This window comes from Zingiber officinale, chromosome 4B (assembly GCF_018446385.1).
Source record: "Zingiber officinale cultivar Zhangliang chromosome 4B, Zo_v1.1, whole genome shotgun sequence".
Taxonomy (NCBI): Eukaryota; Viridiplantae; Streptophyta; class Magnoliopsida; order Zingiberales; family Zingiberaceae; genus Zingiber; species Zingiber officinale.
The window spans coordinates 51,396,050-51,419,735 of NC_055993.1; the positions used below are offsets into that span (position 1 = coordinate 51,396,050).

The 23,686-nt window shown below is 34.9% G+C and overlaps 1 protein-coding gene across 3 annotated transcripts in view; it reads left to right on the top strand.

Annotated features, from left to right (window-relative positions):
* The window catches only part of LOC121975047, a 65,269-nt gene extending 62,536 nt beyond the window's left edge, over positions 1 to 2,733 (top strand). For 2 of the 3 annotated variants that reach the window (XM_042526414.1, XM_042526411.1), the window contains one exon: positions 2,373 to 2,733. In XM_042526414.1, coding sequence (XP_042382348.1) covers positions 2,373 to 2,594 — 222 coding nt within the window. In that variant the 3' untranslated portion in view covers positions 2,595 to 2,733. The remainder of the gene's footprint in view (positions 1 to 2,372) is intronic. The other variant, XM_042526413.1, reaches the window with a different exon arrangement.
* Positions 2,734 to 23,686: the final 20,953 nt, after the last annotated feature.

The following is a 23,686-nucleotide window of genomic DNA, read 5'->3' on the forward strand; positions in this document are numbered from 1 at the left end:
TAAGTTTTCCTGAAAAACTCGTTGAAAGCTAAATATATTTTTTTGAAAAGAAAAGTAAAGTGCTAGTTTTAGGGGGAGCTTAAAGGAAAAGATTAAAAGTCAACCTCTCAAATTTAAATTTTTTTCAACTTTTCTCTCTACTTAATAGTTTTTTATATATGTCAAAGGGGGAGAAAGGTGTAAAAAGTAAAGTAAAAAGCCTTATTTTGATAAACAGTAATACTTAAGAGGGAGTGAGTAACATTTTATTTTTACCTTGAAAAATACTATTTGAAATCTACTTTATCTTTTCGAATGCTGTTTGTTTTTACTTAACTTTAAACTATATTTCCATAATCAAAAAGGGGGAGATTGTTGGTGCAGGGACACCAAACGATCAAATCTGTGTTTTGATTATGGTAAAGGGTTCGAAGTTAAGTTGTTTTGTTATCTCACAAGTGTGGATAAGCTTACAGGAAAGTCCTAAGTATTCTTAGGCAAAATTCCTAGTGGATTCTACACAGGTGGAAAATCCTAGGGGAGGTAACCCGAGGTCCTAAGGGATGGTAACCCTAGGTTATGGAAAGTCGTAGCTTCGGTTCGGCAACGAAATCTTGGCGGGTTGAGCACTTTGGGCGAAATCCTAGAGTCGGGGACTCTAGGTGAAAATCCTGCTGGTCGCAGACCAGGTGGAAGTTTGTACGGGTCGTGGACCGAATGTTCAGCATGAAGACCTGAAGTCTCGGACGCTAAGAAAATGTCCATACGGTCTGGAGGACCGATCTGGCAAAGGGTAAACTCTCCTGAGAGGAGTAGGTGATGACGTGTTCCCCGAAGAGGGAAGTTCAACCTAGAGTTTCAGCGAAACTCAAAGTCAGAACCGGACAGTCAGAAGCTATCAAATTCATATTTTATATACTGTTTATTATTTGGACTAACTTTATTTTACAGAAAACGAAGAGGCTAGAAAAAGTTGGTTCGGGCGCTTGGGATACCTAGTCGGGGAGCTTTAGCCTAGGCGAGGCGCCTGAGCAGGCGCCTCCATGGTTCGGGCGCTCGGTGCTGGTCTCAGGGCCGGAACGCTAAATTTCATCTCTTCGCCACACTGGAGCACGCTGATTGGACGATCCTACGTCATGGTCCAAGTGCCGAGAAGGGATCCAGGCGCCCGGAATAGCCTATAAAAGCAACATTCGACCATCACGTAAAATTCAACATTCCGAACGACTTCTGCTCTTGCGCGCTACTCCGAAAACGCTTCTACAACGCCCAAACGCTGCTCCAACGACCTAGAACAAGAATCTTCAGATATGTAGTTATCGGTATACAGTCGTTTTAATATTGTAAGATCACACTTATACTTATTCGGAATTGATAGTGAATTGCCCACAGTTCCGAACCAAGTAAAAGAAACGTGTTAGCAATTGCTTTGTTTTCTTTCTTTTATTTCCGTTGCATTTTACTCCGATTGTTTTTAAACGAATGTGAAAGCCACGAGCGTTATTCACTCCCCCCTCCTCCTCTAGCACAACGATCTTACAATATAATCATATGCTTTCCTATATATATATATATATAGAGAGAGAGAGAGAGAGAGAGAGAGAGAGAGAGAGTGTGAGTGAGTGTTATCTTTAATAAGTTGTATTGATCCGATACATTATAACAATGGAAGTTAATAAATTATGTTTTGATCAAAACATGATTCTGTACTTTTCTAGTAAAATAATATAAGAGCACTATAAACCTATTATTGAGTTATAGTGCATGTGAAAAAATGGTAATCAATGGGTATGTTTAGAATCAGAATCATGTTTCAAACATATGGTTTTTACATTATACTATATCAAGGCTATAAAGAACTTGTTATATATATTTATCCATTTATTCGTCTAATATTTATGTATTTTTATTTAAAACATTTATTAAGTACCCTCTCTATTGCTCTCACTGGAATATAGGCCAGTGAGGTTCCAGTCTAGCTGCTGGCAGTCGCAGTGAACTTTCCTGTGAAATCCAAGGTAATTATGGAATTGATGGGAAAAGGGCCTCATTTGTGCATGTTTGATGAAAGGGGCTCTGGTCAGCTACTGATAGGTTTCTCAAATTTCATAAAAAGGGGTCCTATATCGGCATGTTTGATAAAGGTGGTTTGGTGAGGTCATGTCTAGAGTGTTTTTAGAATTCCATAAAAATGGATTCTACTTTTTGGCATGCTTGATAAAATAGGCTTTGGTACACATTAATATCAAAACTTGAAATTTTTTAGGACATTTGCCTAATTTATTGGATTAATTACTTGTGCCAACTTTGCACTCTGATTCTGTTGAATGGTAAACTGAAAATGAGCAAATCAAATGGAAGAAGTGCATAACCTAGTATTGGTTCTTCCTCAGGCTATGGAAGTGATGAAAGTATCAAGGTCATCAGCCTTCCCAAGGGAAACAGGGTACGAGTCATACTTCGATGCATTCGTGGATGGTAAAGACAATTATATTCACAACAAGGATGAAGAAGATGATAGTGCAGTAAAAGAAGGCCTCCCTTATATTTTGTTCCTTTTGTCTCCAATTGTCTTTATATTTTTTCTTGCAGCAAGGAAAGCATTTGGATTCTAAGAGAAGTTTCTTGTTGTACAGATTTGGAGCATTCTCATAGGTTCATCTTTAAGATCTTTTCGAACAATACAAGACATCTGTAACTGATCTCCATTCGTATCTATTTTAAATGACAAGACACAAGGTTCAGTTTCCCGAATCCTCTCGACATTTTCATTTTCTATTGTGCTCGACTCACTCTCCATTGTTTAGAGGCCATCGGAAGTTGGATTTTGTTATTATCTACTTTTCCATGTCTTTCTGCTGTAACAATTTTAGTCGTTTCTGTTTTGCAAAGAGAATAATCTTCCTACTGAGTTTCTTCTCATGCGAGATGAATAATCTTCCACACTTCAAAGTTTAGGAAGGAATTATGATTTTCTTTTTACTAAATTATTGTGTATTGTTTACGAATAATATATAGCTACTAAAACAACTTGAGAAAACTTTCTTATGCCCTTAACTTTAAATATATAAGATATCCTTTGTTGTTTTATTATTATCATTTCTTAAGTCAGCTAAAGATTTTATTTTCTTGCACTTAAAAAGTATGAAAACAAAAGAACAATGATAAAATTATAATGGTTTTTGTTTTTTGTTAAAAGAAAGCAATAAGCTTTCCTCGAAGATACAAGGAAAGCTCCTTCCAAGTCTCGGAACCAACTTCCTCCTTCATGTTGTCTGAGTATTGAGCTTGAATGATAAGCCATTATTATTGCTAAATAGAAAAAAAAAAAAGAAAAAGATTTTAACCATAATTCAAGAAATTTAAAGTCACGAAAGGCCGGAGGATATAAAGGGCTCTAATCGTCAAAATGATTTTAGGGTACTCCACGTAGATAAGGAGAAGGAAGATTGGGATAGCCCCAATTACTAGAGTAATTGTCTGATGGTTAGTTCCTTAAATTGATAACCAAGAGATTGAAGTTTCAAATCTTAGCTGCGGTGTACTGCTTTTTCTTTTAGTGAGAAACAAGCCTAAGCGTACTAATTGTTTGGACAAATTTTCATTAGTATTTTTTGATTTATCCGATGGTCGATAGAAAATTTTTGTGGAACTAGATCGGTCATTTCAAGAATTAGTGGTTCGATAAGTTGGATATTTGGATTACCAAAACAAATAAAAAAAAATGGAAGGGAAGATTGGGATAATAAGAAAAGGTACAATGCCCTATAATTAGTAGTGAGCAAAATATCAATAAAAAAATTAGTTTGGTTAATTTGAAATTTAGTTTTTTTTAAAAAAATCTAGATTATTTCAATTTATTCTGTCGATTATAAAATTTAAAATTAAGTTAAACCAATTAAATTAAACAGAAATTTACAAATAAAATACGATAAATTCAAAAATCGATTGATGTGATTGATTATTCACATATCAATCAACTTATGCTACATCATCAGTTAATTGCTAGTCAATGAGACTAGCCGCGTGCGCTTCTCACCGAGTGTGTTTATCGTCATGTGCGCTTCTCGATTTCGTCTGATGACTGGTAAACAATTTTCATGAGACCGAACGGATTGAATTAGTTAATGAGTTATCATATCATATTATTAGTCAATTGCTGATAAAAAAAAGTTGGATTAATTCAATGACAGTTTGTATTTTAATGATAAATTTCGTTGGGTTCACAAGTTCATAAATATGCCCTTACTTTCCTTTCATAAATAAAATAAAAGGTTATCCTTGACTCAATTTTTCAAGAAAATAAGTCTTAGTTTGGTACCAAATTCTTAAGGCACGTCATTTGATGAATGAAATGATACAATTAAGTCTTGGTAAGGACGGATCCAGAAATAAGAGATAGATTGAGCTTAAATTTTATATATATATATATATATATATATAACTTAATTTTTTTTATTTAATTTTTTCTGTTTAATATCATAATTCAATTCTTAAATTCTAAAGGTAAAATTTGATTGACATAATCAAGAGCTAGAAAAAAAAATTAAAAAACTAAAGATAAACTTTGTATATGATATTGTTTAATGAGATTGTGCATATGAAATTTTGAATTATAAAATTATTTATAATAGAATTTATATCTATATTCTTAATTAAATATCATTTAATATATTGGGTCTATAAAATTGAGTCCATTACATTAGGTAAAATTCTTAATATCACCGAGATATACGATGGAGAAATGTGACAGACCCACCAGTATATACATAGGATACTTGGTTCCGTCCATTCATACCTTAACACATCATATTAATGCTACATCAAATTTGACAGACATAATTAATTAATTAGAAAGTTCATTATTTTGGATGACTATGCTGATCAGCAAACAAATTTATTCATCCAAATTATATTTTTTATTATTTACGTAATAAAATTATTATATGATTTAGACGTGATATATTTTTTTTTAAGGAATGATTTCCACCCATAATTTATATTGTGTCACTTGATTTGTTTCCATTTGATAGATGTCATAGCAAGCTACTAGATAAGGAAATGAATCTCATTTCAACACCTTGATGTGTGAGTCCTCACTATTGGTAATTAAATGTAAATTTGGGTGTGCTACAGCCCACTATAACCATAACATAGATTCATCTCTGAGTTCCCGTGCAATGGTTTAGCCATAAGATTAATTTTTAAATTTTTAGATATTTAAGGAGCAAATCTTAGTTTTGGCGAATTAACGAATAAATTTTTATTAATGGATGGTTAACTTGAGAATGTTGAGCTGATGGACCATTTGTTATGAGCGCCCTCCTGATTTATCTTGATGTTTGATGTGAAATTTTTGTGAAATTGGATCGATCATCTTTAAAATAAAAAAAATGATATAATATGTGATATTCCATATGAGATTGATTTGTAATTTGAGTAAATTTTACTGTCGTAATGATGAATTGTTGGATTACGAATTTAAAGATAAACTTCTTTGAACAATGAATTGAATAGAAGCATTAAGTTTTTTTAAATCAGAACTAGTTGATTTCCGAATTGAATACTTGATTGATATTTGTGGAGTCATATCCTTCACTTGACAACCATCGTATGCCGACGATACCACATACAACTTGATAATCAATCCTACATAGAAGGCTCCACAACTATGCACTAAGTAGCTAAGTCATTACCTGGGCAATCACCAGATCATTATAATGAGACTACATGCCCAAAGATAATAATGAAAGATTACAAGATCGTATATTTGATTTAAGTCATCATATATATAATTTTAATTATATGATTATCAAGTAATCACATAAATAAGGTTATGGAGAATAAAATATAATTTAATGTTGTTTAGTTCACTTAGATAATTTAATGAAAATTTATTTAATTTACAATTTTTAATGCATAAAAATATAATTTCTTCCTAGTGATGAAATTATGCAATTACAAGGAAAAATAGATTTTCAGACCAAACTTATCACTGGCCTAGAGAAAACTCTACAAGGTTGTCGCTAATCATTGTAGTCTCAAGAGGCTAAGAAGGAAAACTTGGAGCTTCAACTACAAAAGAGTGAATCCCAATTTTGAGTGAAGAGAGCTCTAAAAGATAAAGCTCTTTTGGATTTAGCTCAGAAAATCACCTTTTTAGAAAGGCTATAACTATCGTACAACTCTAGATCTTTTGAACTAATTCAAGAGTTGATTGCCAGAAACTTCTTATTGTTAAAACAACAAGAGAAGCTAAAAGCCCAAAATTCATAGATAACCTCCCTATTAGATGAGCTAGAACGTTCTAAAGCGGAACAGGCTGCCATTAAGGTTGAGAGGGATATTCTTCAGTTTAAACTTCAAATGTACAAGGTGGAAGAGGATGAACAATGGAAAAATAAACGAAGATCCTATTTAGACTCCCTTAAATTTGGTGAAGAGTATGTCAGGTGCATCGTAGGAAATCTTACCCACTTAGCTAAGGTGGTTGTTCAATAGTTAAGGGAGGTTACTTATCAAAGGAACCCCTCCCCTCTTTATAAATCATCGATGGCTCAACAAGGAGCTTCCAAAAGAATTCCTAAGTAAGTTGAGTGAATATGTATTTTTATGTCATACTTTATATTGTATGCTTGCTACTTAAAATAATGATAGAACATGAGATACCAATGAAAATTAATAAGTACCTAACACCCGTTGTCCTTTATATTGTATATTTGCCATTCTTTAGATCTTTGATTATAGTGCATGATTGTTTATTATCATATCTCGATTAAGTCGTAGTTACTTGCTTACCATAAATCTTCAGAACCACTCATAGTGCATGTGTACCTTCATGTATCTTCAGAACTACTCATATCTCAAGATACAAATTGAAGTCTTTAATATGTTTATAGATAAACCTCATAGAGAAATTCTTGATAACATAAGGAAATCTTGAGTATCTGGTCATTAAACAAATAACCACTCATAGAGTTCCCAGATTAAATAATGAACAAGATGAATATAAACTATCATTTGGGATAAGCACGCCGAATATTATATAAGAATTAATGATGACTTTCTGGTTGAATCAAAAACCACCCGAGCATATAGGGATAAACGGAATGAGTGAGCTAGATATAATACAAATATTCCATAATAAACTCATGAACTACATAATAAACCAGTCAGGCATATAGTTCGAATGAAATAAGCAGAGTTGATAATGAATTCCAGGACTATGTAATAAACTGATTGGACATATAATCTTGAACGAAATAAGCAAGTCGGTCATAGTATAAGCAGAGTTGATAATGAATTCCTGGACTACGTAAAAGACTGATCGAACATATAATCCCGAATGAAATAAGCTAGCCGGACATAACATAAGCAGAGTTGATAATGAATTCTTGGACTGCGTAATAGACCGATCGGACATACAATCCCGAACGAAATAAGCAAGCCAGACATAAAATAAGCATAGTTGATAATGAATTCCCGAACTATGTAATAGACCGATTGAACATACAATCCTAAACAAAATAAGCCAGCCGAATATAACATAAGCAGCGTTGATAATAAATTCCCATACTACATAATAGACCGATCGGACATACAATTTTGAACAAAATAAGCCAGCTAGTTGGACATAACATAAGCAGAGTTGATAATGGATCTTCTGATTAACTGTTGAAGTTTTAAAGTCTCTGGTCGCCCCTTAAGGTCACCTATCTAGTCACCCCTGAAGGTCACTAATCGACTGTTGATGGTTTAAAATCTCCAATCGTCTAGGTGGATGATCAACTGTTGATGGTTTAAAGTCTCCGGTTGTCCAGGTGACCAATCGACTGTTGATGGTTTAAAGTCTCCGACCGTCCAGGTGATCGATCGACTGTTGATGGTTTAATGTCTCTGGCCATCTAGGAGACCGATCGACTATTGATGGTTTAAAGTCTACAGCCGTCCAGGTGACTGATCGACTGTTGATGGTTTAAAGTCTTCGGCCGTCCTGGTGACTGATCGAATGTTGATGGTTTAAAGTCTCAGGCTGTCTAGGCGACTAATCGACTATTGGTAGTTTAAAGTCTCCAGCCATCCAGTGATCGATCAACTGTTGATGGTTTAAAGTCTCTAGCCATCCAAGCGACCGATTGATAGTTTAAAGTCTCTGGCCATCCAGGCGACCGATCAACTGTTGATGGAGAATAAATTCACTTGCTCAAGAGATTGTATAGACATTTTAGATAATGTTGCCTACACTTTTCATTAATTGTACAAAAAAGTTGAACAAAATACATGAATAGATTACAGGCGTACTTGTTAGGTTCTATAAGGCTGCAAATGATTAGCACTCCAAGGTCTATCCAATCTTCGACCTTCAGCATCTTCAAGATAATAACAGCTTGAGACAAGTTTTTGTACTACCCTAAAGGGTCATCCCCATTGTGGCTCTAGTTTATTAACGTCTTCGACCGGCTTGACATGCTTCTATACTAGATCACCCACATGAAAAAATCTCTTCAATTAAATCGAGCTCCAAAAGGAACCGACCGTCATTATCCTCATTATATAAACAACTTTGGTAGGACTCCACACCGATCTCAATCGGGACTACTGCTTTACCGCTATATACTAAATGAAAAGGAGTTATACCTGTTGATTCCCAAGGAGTTGTATAATATGCCCATAACACATTGGGTAACTTGTTCATCCAACTACCCCCAACGTAATCCAGCTTAGTTTTTAGTCCTCGAATAATCCCTTTATTTGTCACTTCTGCTTGCCCATTACTCTAAGGGTGTGCGAAAAAGTGCTCGAAGACTCCGGGTTGGCGAGAGAGGCACGGGGAGCAAGCGAGTACGACCTTCCTTTTGAACCCCCCTCTCCCTTTGAAGAGCATTGGTTGATGCTTCTAGATTTTGTGGCGGCAGCATGCCACCAGTATTGACTTGTTGTTGCTGTTGAAGCAATTTCTGTGCTCTGGCATTAATGAGTAATTCCATATCTTCTTGTATTAGGGTCATAGTATTGAGTTTCCTAGCCTCTTCCATCGCAAAGCTTCAAATTCAGGTGAATGTTGCCATAGATGGTGCCAAATTTGATCTTTTCTAAAGGCGATGAGATGGTGTGCTGGCTCAAGTGAATGAAGAACGATGAACCCTTTAAGATATCTGAAGGAACTCCTTGATGATCCTGCACATACTCAGACGATCTAACAAAGCGTTAGTGACCTAACACTAAGAGGGAAATCCCTAGCTAGGCCCTCCGACGCTCAAGTCAGTTTCCTTGCTCGAATGTGGACGAAGAACCATTACAGAAGATGCAGGAAAGTGGAACTTCAGATGCGAGTGCTTGTGTTTGTGTACCTTGCCAGCGGAGAAGATTTCCCTTTTTATACCACCTCATATAACCTCCGCAATCGTGAAGTGGTCCCCAATTTGTTAGACTTTATTAGAAGATGAGAAAAGTACAACCTAGACTTCATGCAATAATTCTCTGAGGAATCTTTTTTCTACCCAAGATGTACCCTCTTTATTGTTTATGACTTGAATCCTTGATATGATGATATATGCAAAAGAGTACATCGCTGTAATCGATTAATGAATGAAGAAGCTTTGAGAACACCTTGGGTAGTTTGCCAGGCTGTCATGTAATTATTGACTACTTGTCTACTAAATATATACTGACCAGTTATTAAGCAGGTCATATCATGAGAACACCTTCTGTTGAATATATCTCGACCGATCATGCATTAAGAATACCATTTGTTGAATATATCCTGGCCAATCATGCATTAAGGATACCTGTTGTTGAATATATCCCAGCCAGTTATTAAGTCTATCATATTATAAGAACACCTTCTGTTGAATATATCTCGGCCAGTCATGCATTAAGAATATCTTCTGTTGAATATATCTTGACCGGTCATATATTAAAAATGCCTTCTGTTGAATATATGCTGGTCGATTATTAAGCCGATTGTATTATGAGAACACCTTCTGTTGAATATATCTTGGTCGATCATGCATTAAGAATATCTTCTATTGAATATAATCCTGGCCGGTCGTTAAGCCGGGATTGTATGTTAAAAGCTTTATAAGGCTGAGTGCCCTTAAGCTCGATTGAGCTTTCCTCGATTGACCTTTGCTTGGTCGAGTGCATACAAGCACTCTTGTACTCGTTCAACCTTCGCTCAACTGATTGCATGCTAGAGACTTTACAAGGTTGAGTGCCTTTAGGCTCGCACGGGTTTTGCCCGGTCGAGCGTATACAATCACCCTTACGCTCATTTGGTCTTCGCTTGGTCGAACGTATGCTAGAAGCTTTATAAGGCTGAATACTTCTAAGTTTGATCGGGCTTTGCCCAGACGAATGCACGAGGCACCCTTATGTTCATTTTGACCTTGCTCGACCGATTGTATATTAAAGAAGTTGCAAGGCTGGATGCCTTTTGTCTCGGGCATATTTATGTCTGTCCGGGTGTATGTAGAGAGCCTTGTATTTAGTCGGTTAATGCTCGACTGATCATACACTATAGATTAGATAAGGCTAAGCATCTCTGGGCTCGACCAGTCTTTCCCTTCTGGGCATATGCAAAGAGCCTTATGCTCGACCAAGTTTGGACACCACCCCATCCTCTCGACTCTGGCTTCCCTTTTATCTAAGGGTTTGCTCACCATAACCCGTATCAATAACTGAGGCATGAGTGGGACTGAAGAAGCTCTACTTGGGCAGAAACAATGATTTAGAGAGAAGGAAGGAAGGGATTGTGGTTGGTCTAAGCGTCTGCTCAAACATGCATTATATAGAGGTTTATCAGTTGACTGATAAGTGGATTGGTCAATTGATCCGTTAGGTTTCAACCAATCAGGGTAAGTTTATTGGTTTTCGGTCGACTGATAAATTTATCAATTGATCGTTACCTTGAATGTCGAATAGCGATGACATGTTATGGCCAATCAGGTGATCCCACATTTTATATGTCGATGGATAAGCTCGTTCAGTCGATCGATGCCTTTAACTTGGACTGATCCGTCAGTAACTACTGGGTCAAACTTTATTTTATCTATTGACTGAAGGTTTGGTTGACAGATAAATTTAACTTTTACTTTACTTTCCTTGCTATTGCTTATTACATAATGATTGATATCACTATGTTATCAGATTAAGGGGGGAGAATTTATTTATATAAGTTAAAAATGTCTTCTAAAAATGATCTCTCTATTTTTTTTTCTTTTAATTTTTTCTTATTTTTTTTAGAAGAACTTTCAAAATTAGCCTTACCTAGTTATATTTTTAGAATGTTTTGAAAAGTTATTCTACTTTGATTTTTTTTTAAGAATTTATTACAAAGATTTACTTCAACAATGCTCTTATTCCTTATATGCATAATTCCTTAGAAGTTTTGCTGTAAACTTCCATTGAAAATATTACTTAGACATTTCTCTCTAAACTTTCTTTTAAAAGTCTTACGTAGAAAACTTTAAAATTTTAAAAATCATTTTGAAAAACAGCTTTACCATATTTTGAAAAGTTATTACTTTTAAAATATTCAAAAATCTTACTTACAAAATTTCTCAAAATATTTATTCCTCCCTCAAATGAACTTAAACTTCTGTCTTGTTACAAAGTTATTAGTATTAAAAATTCCTTACATTGCCATAATTCTTTGAAACTTGCTTGAAGATCTCAGTTTGTAATATTTTCTTACTTATTTTTTTATGCATTATGTTTTTATTTTTTTGATGTATGTCAAAGGGGGAGGATAGTGGGTTAAGTTAGAAAATTGAACCCACTTTAAAATACTTAAACTTTTTTATGCTTTATTATATTTTTTCTGAGTTTAACCGAGGTTGTCATTACATCAAAAAGGGGGAGATTGTTGGTGCAAGTTGCACTAATAGTCTGGTTTTGATATATGATAAATAGGTTAAAGTTAGATGGATTGTTTGTCTAACACTTCTACCAAGTGTGCAGGAGTTGACTAGTCTGAAAGACCTAACACCAGGTTGAAATCCAGCTAGGTCCGCAGAACCCGATAGTTGGTGCCAAGTCCAGATAAGTTCACGGGGCCCGATATATGGCTGGAAGTCCTGTTGGGTCCGCAAGATCTGACAATCGGTCGAAATTTAGTTGGGTTTGCGGACCTGACAACTTGACGGAAAAACCTGGTGGGTCAGAGGTAAGTCGAGTGACTGCAAGTGGTAAGTAAAGGTAATCAACTAAAGGAGAGATCCAGTGAGCATACGTTCCCCGTTGAGAGAACTGTAGGCATTGGTCTAGCTTAGGTCTATTTAGGAATCCTAAGTTGAGACCTTGACTAGATTCTGGTCTTGGGGAGATAGGATCTAATTACTACTCTTAATCTATTATATTGTGCTAACTCTGTTTTGCAGGGTAAAATATATTTTTTGATTGCTTGGAATAACCTTTTCTTGCAAGTGGAAAGACTGACAAAAAGGGGGTCCGGGCACCCAGACCAGGCTCACCTAGGTAGGGTCGTAGGCGCCCAGGCAGTTCGGGCACCTGGACTCGGTCCAGGCGCCCGGACCTGAAAATTGATCCACAATCTTACGTGGAGTGCGTCGATTGATCGGGCCACGTGGTCCAGGCGCCCGAAGGGATTCCAGGCACCAGGAATGGACCTATTTAAAGGCCTTTGACCCAAAGCTTCAAAACACAACTACAATGACTTTTTCTTCTACTCAGTGCTCTGAAAAAACTCCTACGACACTATGAAGCTCCTCCGACAAACGGCGATCAAGGCTCTTTTCTTTTTGTTGTCTGTAACACTATTTTATAGTTCTTGTACTTGCAATTTGTAACCATTTTAAACTATTAGTGGATTTCTCAACAAAAGCACTCGACGAGTGTGAGCCTTGGAATAGGAGTCATCAAAGGCTCCGAACCAAGTAAAAAACTTGGTCGTGTTAGCATTGCTTCTTATTCTTCCGTTGCGTATCTATTTTAAATCGAATTTTCGACGATCGCTATTCACCCCCCTCCCCCCGTTAGCGTTCTTTCCGATCCTACATATTATAGGGAATAACCCATTTCATCTATCAAGGAACACAATGATGAATGCTAATCTCTAGATGATGTTTTCATGGTAGTTAGGTTTTGGATTAAAATGCTAAGATCAATTCATGTAAAATGAGTGTAATTAAGGACACATGAGCACCTAACTATGATCATTACAAGGAAAATGAAGATAACCTACGATCGTAATAGAATTAATAGTGATTTGTATCACAATTAACTAATAAGCACAACTAATGTTACTAACATTAAACACACATGAAAAACATTGCAGGAATTAAACAAGAAAAAAATGCATGAACTAAAGTTAAGTAGAATCAACATAAGTGGCATTTCAACAAACACATTGTAAGAAAGAATTAAATGAAGCTATGTACCGAGACATACACGTAAGCAAACACAATGCAAGGAAATTGAACAATAAACTCCAACAATTGACAAGAACAAACTAAAATCTAGAGGTGGATTTGAAGGTTGAGTTGTGGATTGTGGAAGAAGGACCTCAGGCATTGCTATGGAGAAGATTAGAATCCCGAATCTCTCCGATGGTGAAGTGGCGATGGAATGAATGAAGCTTCGAGATTTTAGAGCATGTGGATGAAGAGGAGCTTCTTCTGATCAAGATGGAGCTTGTGGACGAAGGCGGATGGGAGATGGACTTCCTCCTTCAAATCGCCAAGAAATAGGTGGTCACTAGAGCTTTGGATGGAAATTGCTGGAGGTTCTTCCTTGGATGAAGGTGGGGTGAGATCAAGATGGAGGTGGAGAAGAGATGGAGGTTGTGTGATGGATGATGGATGAACCGACCTCTTCCCTCCTTTAGCTGTAAAACTTGAACCAACCTTCGATCGAACCGGTCCACAAGCTAAAGATGTTGCCACCCACGCCATGACCTTACCAATTGGCATGACTAGGCCGTCCCGGCAACTGAGTGTCACTTCCGCATCAAAATTTCTAGGACTTGCCAAGGGGCACAACTAGGTATTTTTCCCCTCTGAAGTGGCTCTCGGGCAGCTGCTTTTATGTAGTCACAATAGTAGAGAACATGGTTGTGCTAAGGGGCATGACTAGGCCGTATTGGCTGCTAAAATACTGGGCACTTCTCCTTTGATTGCCCTACAAGACAGAATACATTTGCAATTTAGACAAAATATCATTTTAGCGAGAAATTGAAATGAGGTTTAAAATAGACCCTTACTCATAAAACATAAAACATGATATAAACACGAAAAGCATACAACAAAGTTAAAAATGCCAAGTAGGAACACAAAATAATACATCAAATTTCTGGTTATCAATTATTACACACTTATTTTTTTGCACGTCTTAGACAAAATAAACCAAACTAGAAAAACAACTAAATATACTCATTGCACAAGCAATCCCTAATCACACTTTGAAGATCGTCAAAGAGTAACTTAGGGCTGTCAATTCTCAAAGATCAAGGCAGTCATGGACTCAGTTCTTGCAATAAATCTTGAATAAACTAAGAATGATAAAGACTCAAAAGATAATTAGTGATTCCTCTCGCTCTCATAAACATTTGCAAAGGTTTCCACTCAAAGCTACTCATGACACTATATTACCATATGCTTTCTTATTTTCTATTCTCCAATACTATAAACATATGAATGCATAAATCCAAAGGACTTCTTAGAATTGTAATGGAAAAATAATAACCAAAAGAGAGAAAAGAATGCTATAGGTGTAGGAAAAGAAACAAAAGAGAAAACATGAGACTGTTGGAATGTTACACATGATGAGTATAACCAAGCAATGCCTCACAAGGATTTCATTACTTACTCTTCTGGGAAACCACCTATCACTCCTCTATAATGCAAAACCTCTTAAAACTCTTGGTTTGTAAGAATCTTCCAATGGTTGTTACATCAAGGTTTATTATAGATTATCATGTTTCAACTCAAAAATGCACGACATATCCAATTTTTTTTCTCTTTTTTTTTTTTCCTTTCCTTTCCTTTTATTTTGTATTTTATTATCACCATTTTTTTCTTTTTCTTATTTTTTATTTTCTTATCACTTATTTTTCAACTTGATGAGCAATTCCCTATATTCCATCACCAAAGTCCCATAAACATGGAATTTATAGAAAAAGAGGGAGCACGACCTAGCCATGGCAATCAAAATGACCTACCCTTTTTCTTCTGTGATGACATCTACTCACATATGGGACTCATAGAATGGGGCACTTCCTAGTAGTGGCGATCAACATGACCTTCTTGTGTTCCCCTCTATCAAAATTTCTTCAACTCTCAGAGGTCCTAAAATAAAGCACAGTCGGGCACTCACCATGACCTCCTTGTGTTGTATTTTGGGTCTATGCATTCTCTCTTCCAAACCTAACTCCTCCCCTCACACTTAAAACTTGATTGTCTCGGGTAATGTATTCAACATGAGGACAACCAAATGGCTCATTTTATAAGGAATGGTGAAGAAAAGTCAATTTAAGTAGAAGAAAAAGACAAGAACAATAAGAATATTATTCAACCAAACATGCATCAATAAAATAAATCAAAGGGAAATAAGCAAAATGACCTATATCATAATCATGAAATCCTATGATATATTATAGTCTTAAAAAGAAATAAAACAAGTTCTAGAGTAACAATAACCATTAGTGCAATCCACACAATAAAAGGTTGAAGGGTAAGAATAAGTTAAATCTACACTAGGTGTATAAAAATGATCATACTCAATCTATCAAAATAGAATCCTTCTATATTGATGCAGGGGGCACCAGATAATCAAACCTGTAATTTGATGATTGACAATTTTTAAAATTAAGGTTAATTGTGATCTAACTATATTAATCAAGTGTGCATGTAGCTTAACTTGGGAAGTCCTAGTAGGTCAAGTTAATTAAATACTAGACAAAGGAAAGTCCTAGTAGATCAATTGGACTAGATACTAGGCTAAAGCCTTAGCAGATCAAGGTCATCATGCGGGAAGTCTAGACAGGTCAGTGGACTAGATGTCTAGTAGGAAGGGCTTGATTAGGTCAGGGAGGACCGAAGATCAGTTAAGAGAGTCCCAGGGGTCAGACGATCGGATGCTAAGTGGAGAAAGCCAAAACAAGTCTAGAGGACACATGCTTTGCCAACTGTAAGTTGAGGTAAGCTCCTGGAGTGGAGAGATTTTTCGAAAAGGAAGAATGGGTAAGGATGAGTACTTTTTTAGGAGGCATCCCTAGGCATCAATCCGACTAAAGGATTCACTGAAATTTTAAAGTCATGATCGGACAGTCAGGCGACTATTAGAACTTAAATTTACACATTATTATCTTTTCTATGCTAATCCTTTCTTTGCAGGATTGGTATATTGATAGGTTGGATTGGTAGACCGAATGAGTTCGGTAGACCAATTTGTAGGATCGATAGATCGAATGCCCATGTCTTTGCCTAGTCCTTCAGTTTGCTAAAGTGGCATCTGACGTAGGTCGGCTGAGTCTCAGATTACTAACACAGCATAAGATTAACCCAGAGTTTTGATATATGACTAAGGTTAAAGTTATATTAGTTGTGATCTAACCAGTTATATCAATTTTATAGGTGTAGGATACTTGATAGATGTTAAAGTCCTAGCTGTGAACACGATAGTAAATATATCCTAATGGATCTAGCCATCTATATATGTCTTGATTGCAAGTCAAACATAAGCTATGTCTTGGTTGGAGACCAAACAAAAAAATTCCTAGATAGAGGCTAAATGAATCAAGTTGAAGTGATTAAGGCTTGGATGAAAATTTCCAAGATAGAGGCTAGATGAATTAAGTCCAAATGATTAAGGCTTGACAGACAAATTTCTAGTTGAAAGATAGATGATTTAAGTATAATTATTAAGGCTTGGCAAAAAATTCCTAGCTGGACATTAGGTGGATCAAATATAATTGTGTAGAATTAGTTGGGAGCTAATTGCTTAGCACAAGTGCAAGTATGTAGAATAAGCTAGAAGTTGATTACTTGGTAAAACTGAACTAGACGGGTTAACTTTAGTCAAGTATGAGTAACTTCACATTCTATATCATACTCATTATTTGTAACAACTGCAGAGAAGCATGTTCGACTGTTCCAAGTAACTAAATGGAATTTGGGGGTGGTTAGTTGGTGATAACTCTCGAGAAGGGATTTTTGAGGGTTTAGACCTTCGTAGTTGGACGAGGTGACCGGAACATATGGGTGACCATAACAACTTCTAGGCAACAGAGAGACGATGCTATCAACAATCCAAACAAGGAAGTCAAGATAAAGTTTGATCCCTACCTAGGCGATCGGATGGTATACAGGCGATCAGAGAGCTTCGTTAACATTATCTTATGGATAGAAATTACAGCCATGTCAACACTTTTACAAGCGACCGAGAAGGCTCCAAGCGATTGAATGAGTCATATATAAGGAATTTCGAGGCAAAGCTTGAAAAGAAATCATCTATAATGAATTCACTCTTATTCTGATGCTTTGAGTGCTTCTTCGGCTTTTGTGCTGCGACACACTAAGACACCCTGCGACACACAATCCATTTCTGATCAGAACATCAAGTAACTAATTTTTTTCAGTGCTACCTTAATTTGTTTTATTGTGCTTAAGCATTTTAGAGTCTTTTTTCTATAAGATTTCTCCACCTTTGAGAAATTAGAATTAAGAATTATATTTTATATCTACTGCACGTTTATACTTTTGGTTTAGTTGATCAACTTACATGCTCAAATTGCTAGCTAAATTCACTTGCATATTTTTTTTTGTCTTTGTCTTACTTGATTGAATTAGTCTAAGTTTAATTTATTTTCGACTGTGCTTACTCTGATTAATTTAAATTCTTTGAATTACTATCTTCATATTTTTAAATTCTTAACAATATTCACCCTCTATAGAAACAAGGAAAGCTTGGATAGTTGCATATCTAGGTTGGATTTTCATACATAGTGCATCTAGTCAAGTGGTACTAGCAGAAATGATCTCACCTCACTCAAAACTAGTTAGACCTAAGCATACTATTAAAATTGGTTTAGTTTCTATTTTGTAAAAAGACTTTGTCTAAGGAAGTGATCATTTTTCTGATACTTAAGAAGACCATGTGTCTCACTATGACCTAGAAGCTGATTTTAGAAAATCTTGCTAAACCGCCCAAAGCAAAACTGGTATCTAACATAGGATGAACTTTTTGCTCTTAATCAAGGACAAATAATTAATTGATTAATAATTCGAGCTTAGCCTATACCCAAATCCAAACCGTAATTATAACCAAACCAAATCTATATCATGTCTTAAGCCTTAATACAACATGAATAAAAACTTGTTTGCTGATATGTCTTTGTAGGAAGTATTTATCAGAACCCGTTAGCCACTTTTCAATGGCGACAATTTCGCCTATAGGAAAAACAAAATGCAATACTATCTTATGAATGATATAGAAAATTATCTTATAATGAAGATGGACTTCAAGGTGCCCAAAACTCTAGATAACACCCCAGTTCTTTTTGAAAACTAGACAAGCAATGATAATAAAAAAGCTCAAGCCAATGCTAAAGCCACAACTATATTGTAGTGTGGGCTTACATAAGAATAAATGACTAAAGTCAACCAATTCAACATCGCTAAACATCTCTTGGAGAAATTAATTGAACTATATGAAGGTTTAGTTGACTCAATAACTATTAAAAAGACCTATTATTAAGTTAGCTTCAAAACATTCAAATGAAGAGGGTGAAAAGGTAATTCAGTTGCATAGTTGCTTTAAAGAGATAGTAAATGGTATCCATGGAATTGGCAAACAAGTAGACAACCGCGACTTAATCAGGTATGCACATAAGGTATTTCCAAGGACTACATTGTGGGCATTTATGGTTGATTGTACAAAATGTATAAGGACTTGTCTAGTACTATTAAGTTAGGTGAAATCTTTTGTGATTTCAAACTTCATAAACAAACTAATCTTGATTAGAAATAGAAGGGTATAACTTTAATTGCAAGAAAATTCAAACCAAAATCCAAATCTAAAGAAGAGTTTGAATTAGAATATGAGCCTGAACCAACATCTGATGAAGATGATCTCTCTTTAGAAGTTTCACACCTAGTAAAAAGGATGATCTGATAGAAGAAATTCACTCAAAGATTCATAAAGAAGGAGATCTTGAACAAGGATCTGACAAACATTCGATGCTATAAATGCAAGAAGAGAGAAGACTTCAGAACCAATTGCCCTAAAAAAACCAACTGCCCTTTACTAGAAGAAAAAGAGGATGAACCTAAAAAGAAGAAAAAGAAAAGGAAAGCACTAAAAGCAACCTAGGATGAGTCATCAACAAAATCTAAATCAATATCATATCAAGTTAACTTACTAGCACTAACAACACCCCATGAAGATTCAAGTTTAGAATAAGCGTCGATGTATAACTCATCATCAGATTCAAATCATGTCAACAACTTAGACGAGTCAGCTGACGAGATAACAAATCTAATTACTGAAAAATTATATAGTACTCTTTCCTATTTGACTAAGACTCTAGCTAAATACAAGTCCAAAGTTAAGATTCTACTTAAGGAGGTCAAAGATCTTAAGGAAAAGATTGGCTCACTGACTCAAGTTAGTCATGATAGAACCTCAACTCAGGTGTAAAAACTTGAGTAAGAGAATTCTAATTTGAAAAACCAAGTTAATGAGTTAAAAACTAACTTAAACAAGTTCATATCAAGGTCAAAATATTTAAATATGATGATTGGAATTAAATGTGTTGCTTAAAATAAGACTGGACTTGAGTCTAGTTCAAATCAAAACCATGTTCTTACTTTACTTTACGTTAGTCAAAAGAAATGCTAGAAATAAGATTGCATGGGTTCTGAAATCATGCTTAATTAACCAAGTAAAAAATAACTCTTATTGGATACCCAAACAACATATTTATGTGATAAATCTTAACATTTCTTATGCTTACCCAATTGCAAAAATTGAAATTTGTCAGAGCTCCATCTTAGGGGAACTAATTTTTGAACTATTAGACTAGGATTGATTCTAACAATAGTTTTCATGTTTATTATTTTCAAATATAATTTCAAAATTAACTATTTGTCAAAATATGATTTCAAAATTATAGTTCCTTTCATAAAAATCATGTTTTATTTCTTATCATTCATAAATGGACTTAGCCTAGGTTCTACCCTAGATAGTCTGTTCCTATAGATCTAGGCAACAAGTATCTCACAAAACATACTAAGGGATAACTTGTTTGTGTTTGAAAAATATAAAATGATGTGAGATGCATAGGGTAACAACCTCTAATTCTAGATGTCTATATCAGTGCATCAATATGAATTAGGGATAAAAACACTTTTAAATTGATTAAGTTAGGAAATTTTCCACATGTTAACAACTTAGTTTTCATAAGATTTAGGTGGAAACTCTTATTTAACTTGACCAACTAATTGAAAGCTCCTATACTATAGATAGTCAAGCTCAAAATTAAATTGGACAATTGGAAAAAGATTTTGACAAATTTATTTTGATATAAAATTCATATTCTACAAAATCTTATTTTTCAATTCATGTTAACATGTATTTTTTTTTAAAAAAACTTGTTTTGAAACTTAGGGATTGATTAATCTTAAAACAAAATTCTTAAAAAAGGTAGCTACCTAACCACCCAGACAATTTATAGGTAATTATAAATAAATATTTTCGAATAAGACTCTAACATAATTAACCAAATTTTAAAAAATTTTACCACATGGTCAACTGAGACTCTATATGGTCGACCACATGATCCCTTTATAAACCACCCAAACAATCACCAAATATGCATCCCAGAATCATATTCCACCCTTTTAATTTCAATTCTACTTCCAATCCAACCTCAATTTGTGGCTCAAGACTTTCTCCCTTTTCAAATCATCATGCAAAGGTAATTTTAGCTTTTTTTCCTCTTGACAACTCCCATTTTCAGTTAACATTTTCTTCTTTTAGTTTTTAGACATCGATCAACCATGATCTCATCTCATGCTTCCATTTATTTTAGATTTCCTTCTGAGAACCATCGGTTAAAATTTGAACAAAACACTTATATTCTTATTCCTCCAAAATATCTCAATCAATAATTTTTCTTTGATCATTGTCCAGACACTATTGATATAATATCTCAATATGGTTTGTCAAAACTTGTCTATTGTGATAAGACAATCATTCTAGACCTCTATACAGAATTCTATAACAATTTGACCAAATTAGATGAACTTACCTATGCATCTCAAATCGGAAGTCATAACATTTCATTGACACATGATCTTATTAGAACCCAACTTGAACTACATCCATCAAGTGAACGGAGAAGGTTCAAATTGAGCTTCAAATTCCAGGCCCTAGAAAAATCTGCACAACTAAAGAAAAAGCATACCTCCCACAAGCATGCTATAAGATAGAACTAGAACCATATTACATTTGATGAAGCATATATGGAAAAACGAATCACATTCCACAAAATTGATTTTAGGTACTTTTATGAAAATTTCTAAAAGATCACTAGATATACTCACCTTACATTGTTGAGAATAATGGTTCTAGCTCCATTGATTATAGGTACTTCTATGAAAATTTATAAACAAGTGGGTGTGACTACTTCTAGATCAAATGATGGTTCAAGCTCCGAGTCAGGTTGTGGTGTAACAAAAGGTGGTGATTCTTAGGACTCTGTAAGCTTTGCATAAGTCCCTACACATTGATCTATAACTTACTCAATTCTTGCAACTATCATAGTATCAAACCATTGTGGGAACAAAGGAAGTGATTCTTGAAATACTACTTTTAAAACACAATTCCCTACACTATTAGTATTAGCTCTAAGAGTCAATTATGAGATGATTGACACATCTGGATTTGAATAATTGAGTTAGACTCAAGTGAATCCAATCATATGGATTCAATCTAATCCGAATTAGACTTGAGTTAGACTCAAGTGAATTCATTCACTAAAGAGGATTAATGGAGATAATGAAACATTAGAAGAGTTAATTTTGAAATTCATTCAATTTTGAAATTGAATTAAAAAATAAAGAGTTCAAAAATGGCCTTAATGGAGTACAAAAATTGATGCTCATTAAATCTCATTAAGTGAATTAATGCTCATTAAGTATTTTCATTGGATGAAGTACAAAAATATTTTTTTCTCTCATTTTTGAGTGTGAATTCATTCTTCTTCTTCTCCTCTCTTTCTTTGACCAAAACTCAATGAGGGTTGTTAGCACAACCTTGAGTGTTGGTCTTCTCTATTTTCTTGTGTTCGTGTGGATACCGAAAGAGGCACGGACACGTGATCGTGCTGAGATCCTAGCTGTCGGGAGATTGAGTACACACATCAAAGGCATAACTCCCTATCATGTTAAAACTTAGTATATATTTTCTTCCTTTGGATGGATCTTCTGATAGGAACTAGATATTTTTCACTACGCCTTCTGCGTGTTTAGCGCCCTAATTCCTTACATACACTTCCATCAATAACTTTATCACAAGTAGGAAATAATATCTTGACATCAACATTAGCAACAATTGATGCGCCAGTAGACATAATTAAATCTTCTTCTTTAATTAATGCCTCAATGTCCTCATCCTCATTATTGTTGCTCATCTAAGACTCTTCCCAAGCTGAAAGTTGAGTTAACATCCTAACACATGATGAGTCTATATCATCGCACTTAGAATTCATTTTTTTGATTCACTCATGTGTTTGAACTTGTGAGGTTAAGATGTCTTCAGCCAATTGATATATTCTTTCCCACTAAGATGGTGTTAGAACTTCCATTGATAGACCAAAATTGTTATGCTCTTCTTGTTGTTGATTGTTCATGAAGAAATTTTGAGGGTCCCTCCAACCAAGGCTATATGTGTGAGATTGTGATGAGACCATTGCATCGAGCTTCCTATTGAGATCATCCATTGATGCTTCCAAGTTGAGTAACTTGATGCAATTTTTTTATTGTATGACTTGTTACATAACAAATCTCACAATATACATTAGGAGGTTTCACAATAATCATTTGTTTCGACCTTTGAATTGATGCATACATCATTTCAATTAAGGAAAACATATATATCCAAAGATAATAGTCAGAATAGTATATACATGTAATAGAAACAAAAACAAAAATGTAAAATTAAGAGCAAGAAAGAAAATGCAAAAATTAAAGAAAGAAAAAACTTAACTATAAACTAATAACAAGAAAAGTAAATTCAGAATTAAAAATAAACAAGAAAATTAAAAATCTATTAACAATCCAAGAGTAACTCATATGTTAATTAACTAACGGTAATTAAAAATAGTCACCGACAATGATGCCAAAAACTTGTTACACTACCGTAAGTACACATGGTTATGTTGTTAGTAATAAAAAAATATTGATCCCATAGGGACTGTTGATTAAGCACTAGTTAACTTCACATGGTGAATTATCTAGATGGTCGAAGGTTGGGAAAAGCCTTGAGATCAAACTTTGAGAAGGTGAGAGAGAGTTGAGAGAGCAAGAGAGAGAAAAGGAGAGATGATCTTGAGAGGGGAGGAGCTTAGAGAGTTGGTTTCTAGGATTTTGGTGCCATTATGATGTCGATTAATGTCCCTATATATTGTTTATCTCTTACCTCCATGCTTACACTCTTGTAGGGATTCTAATAGCCCCGAGGCTATGGT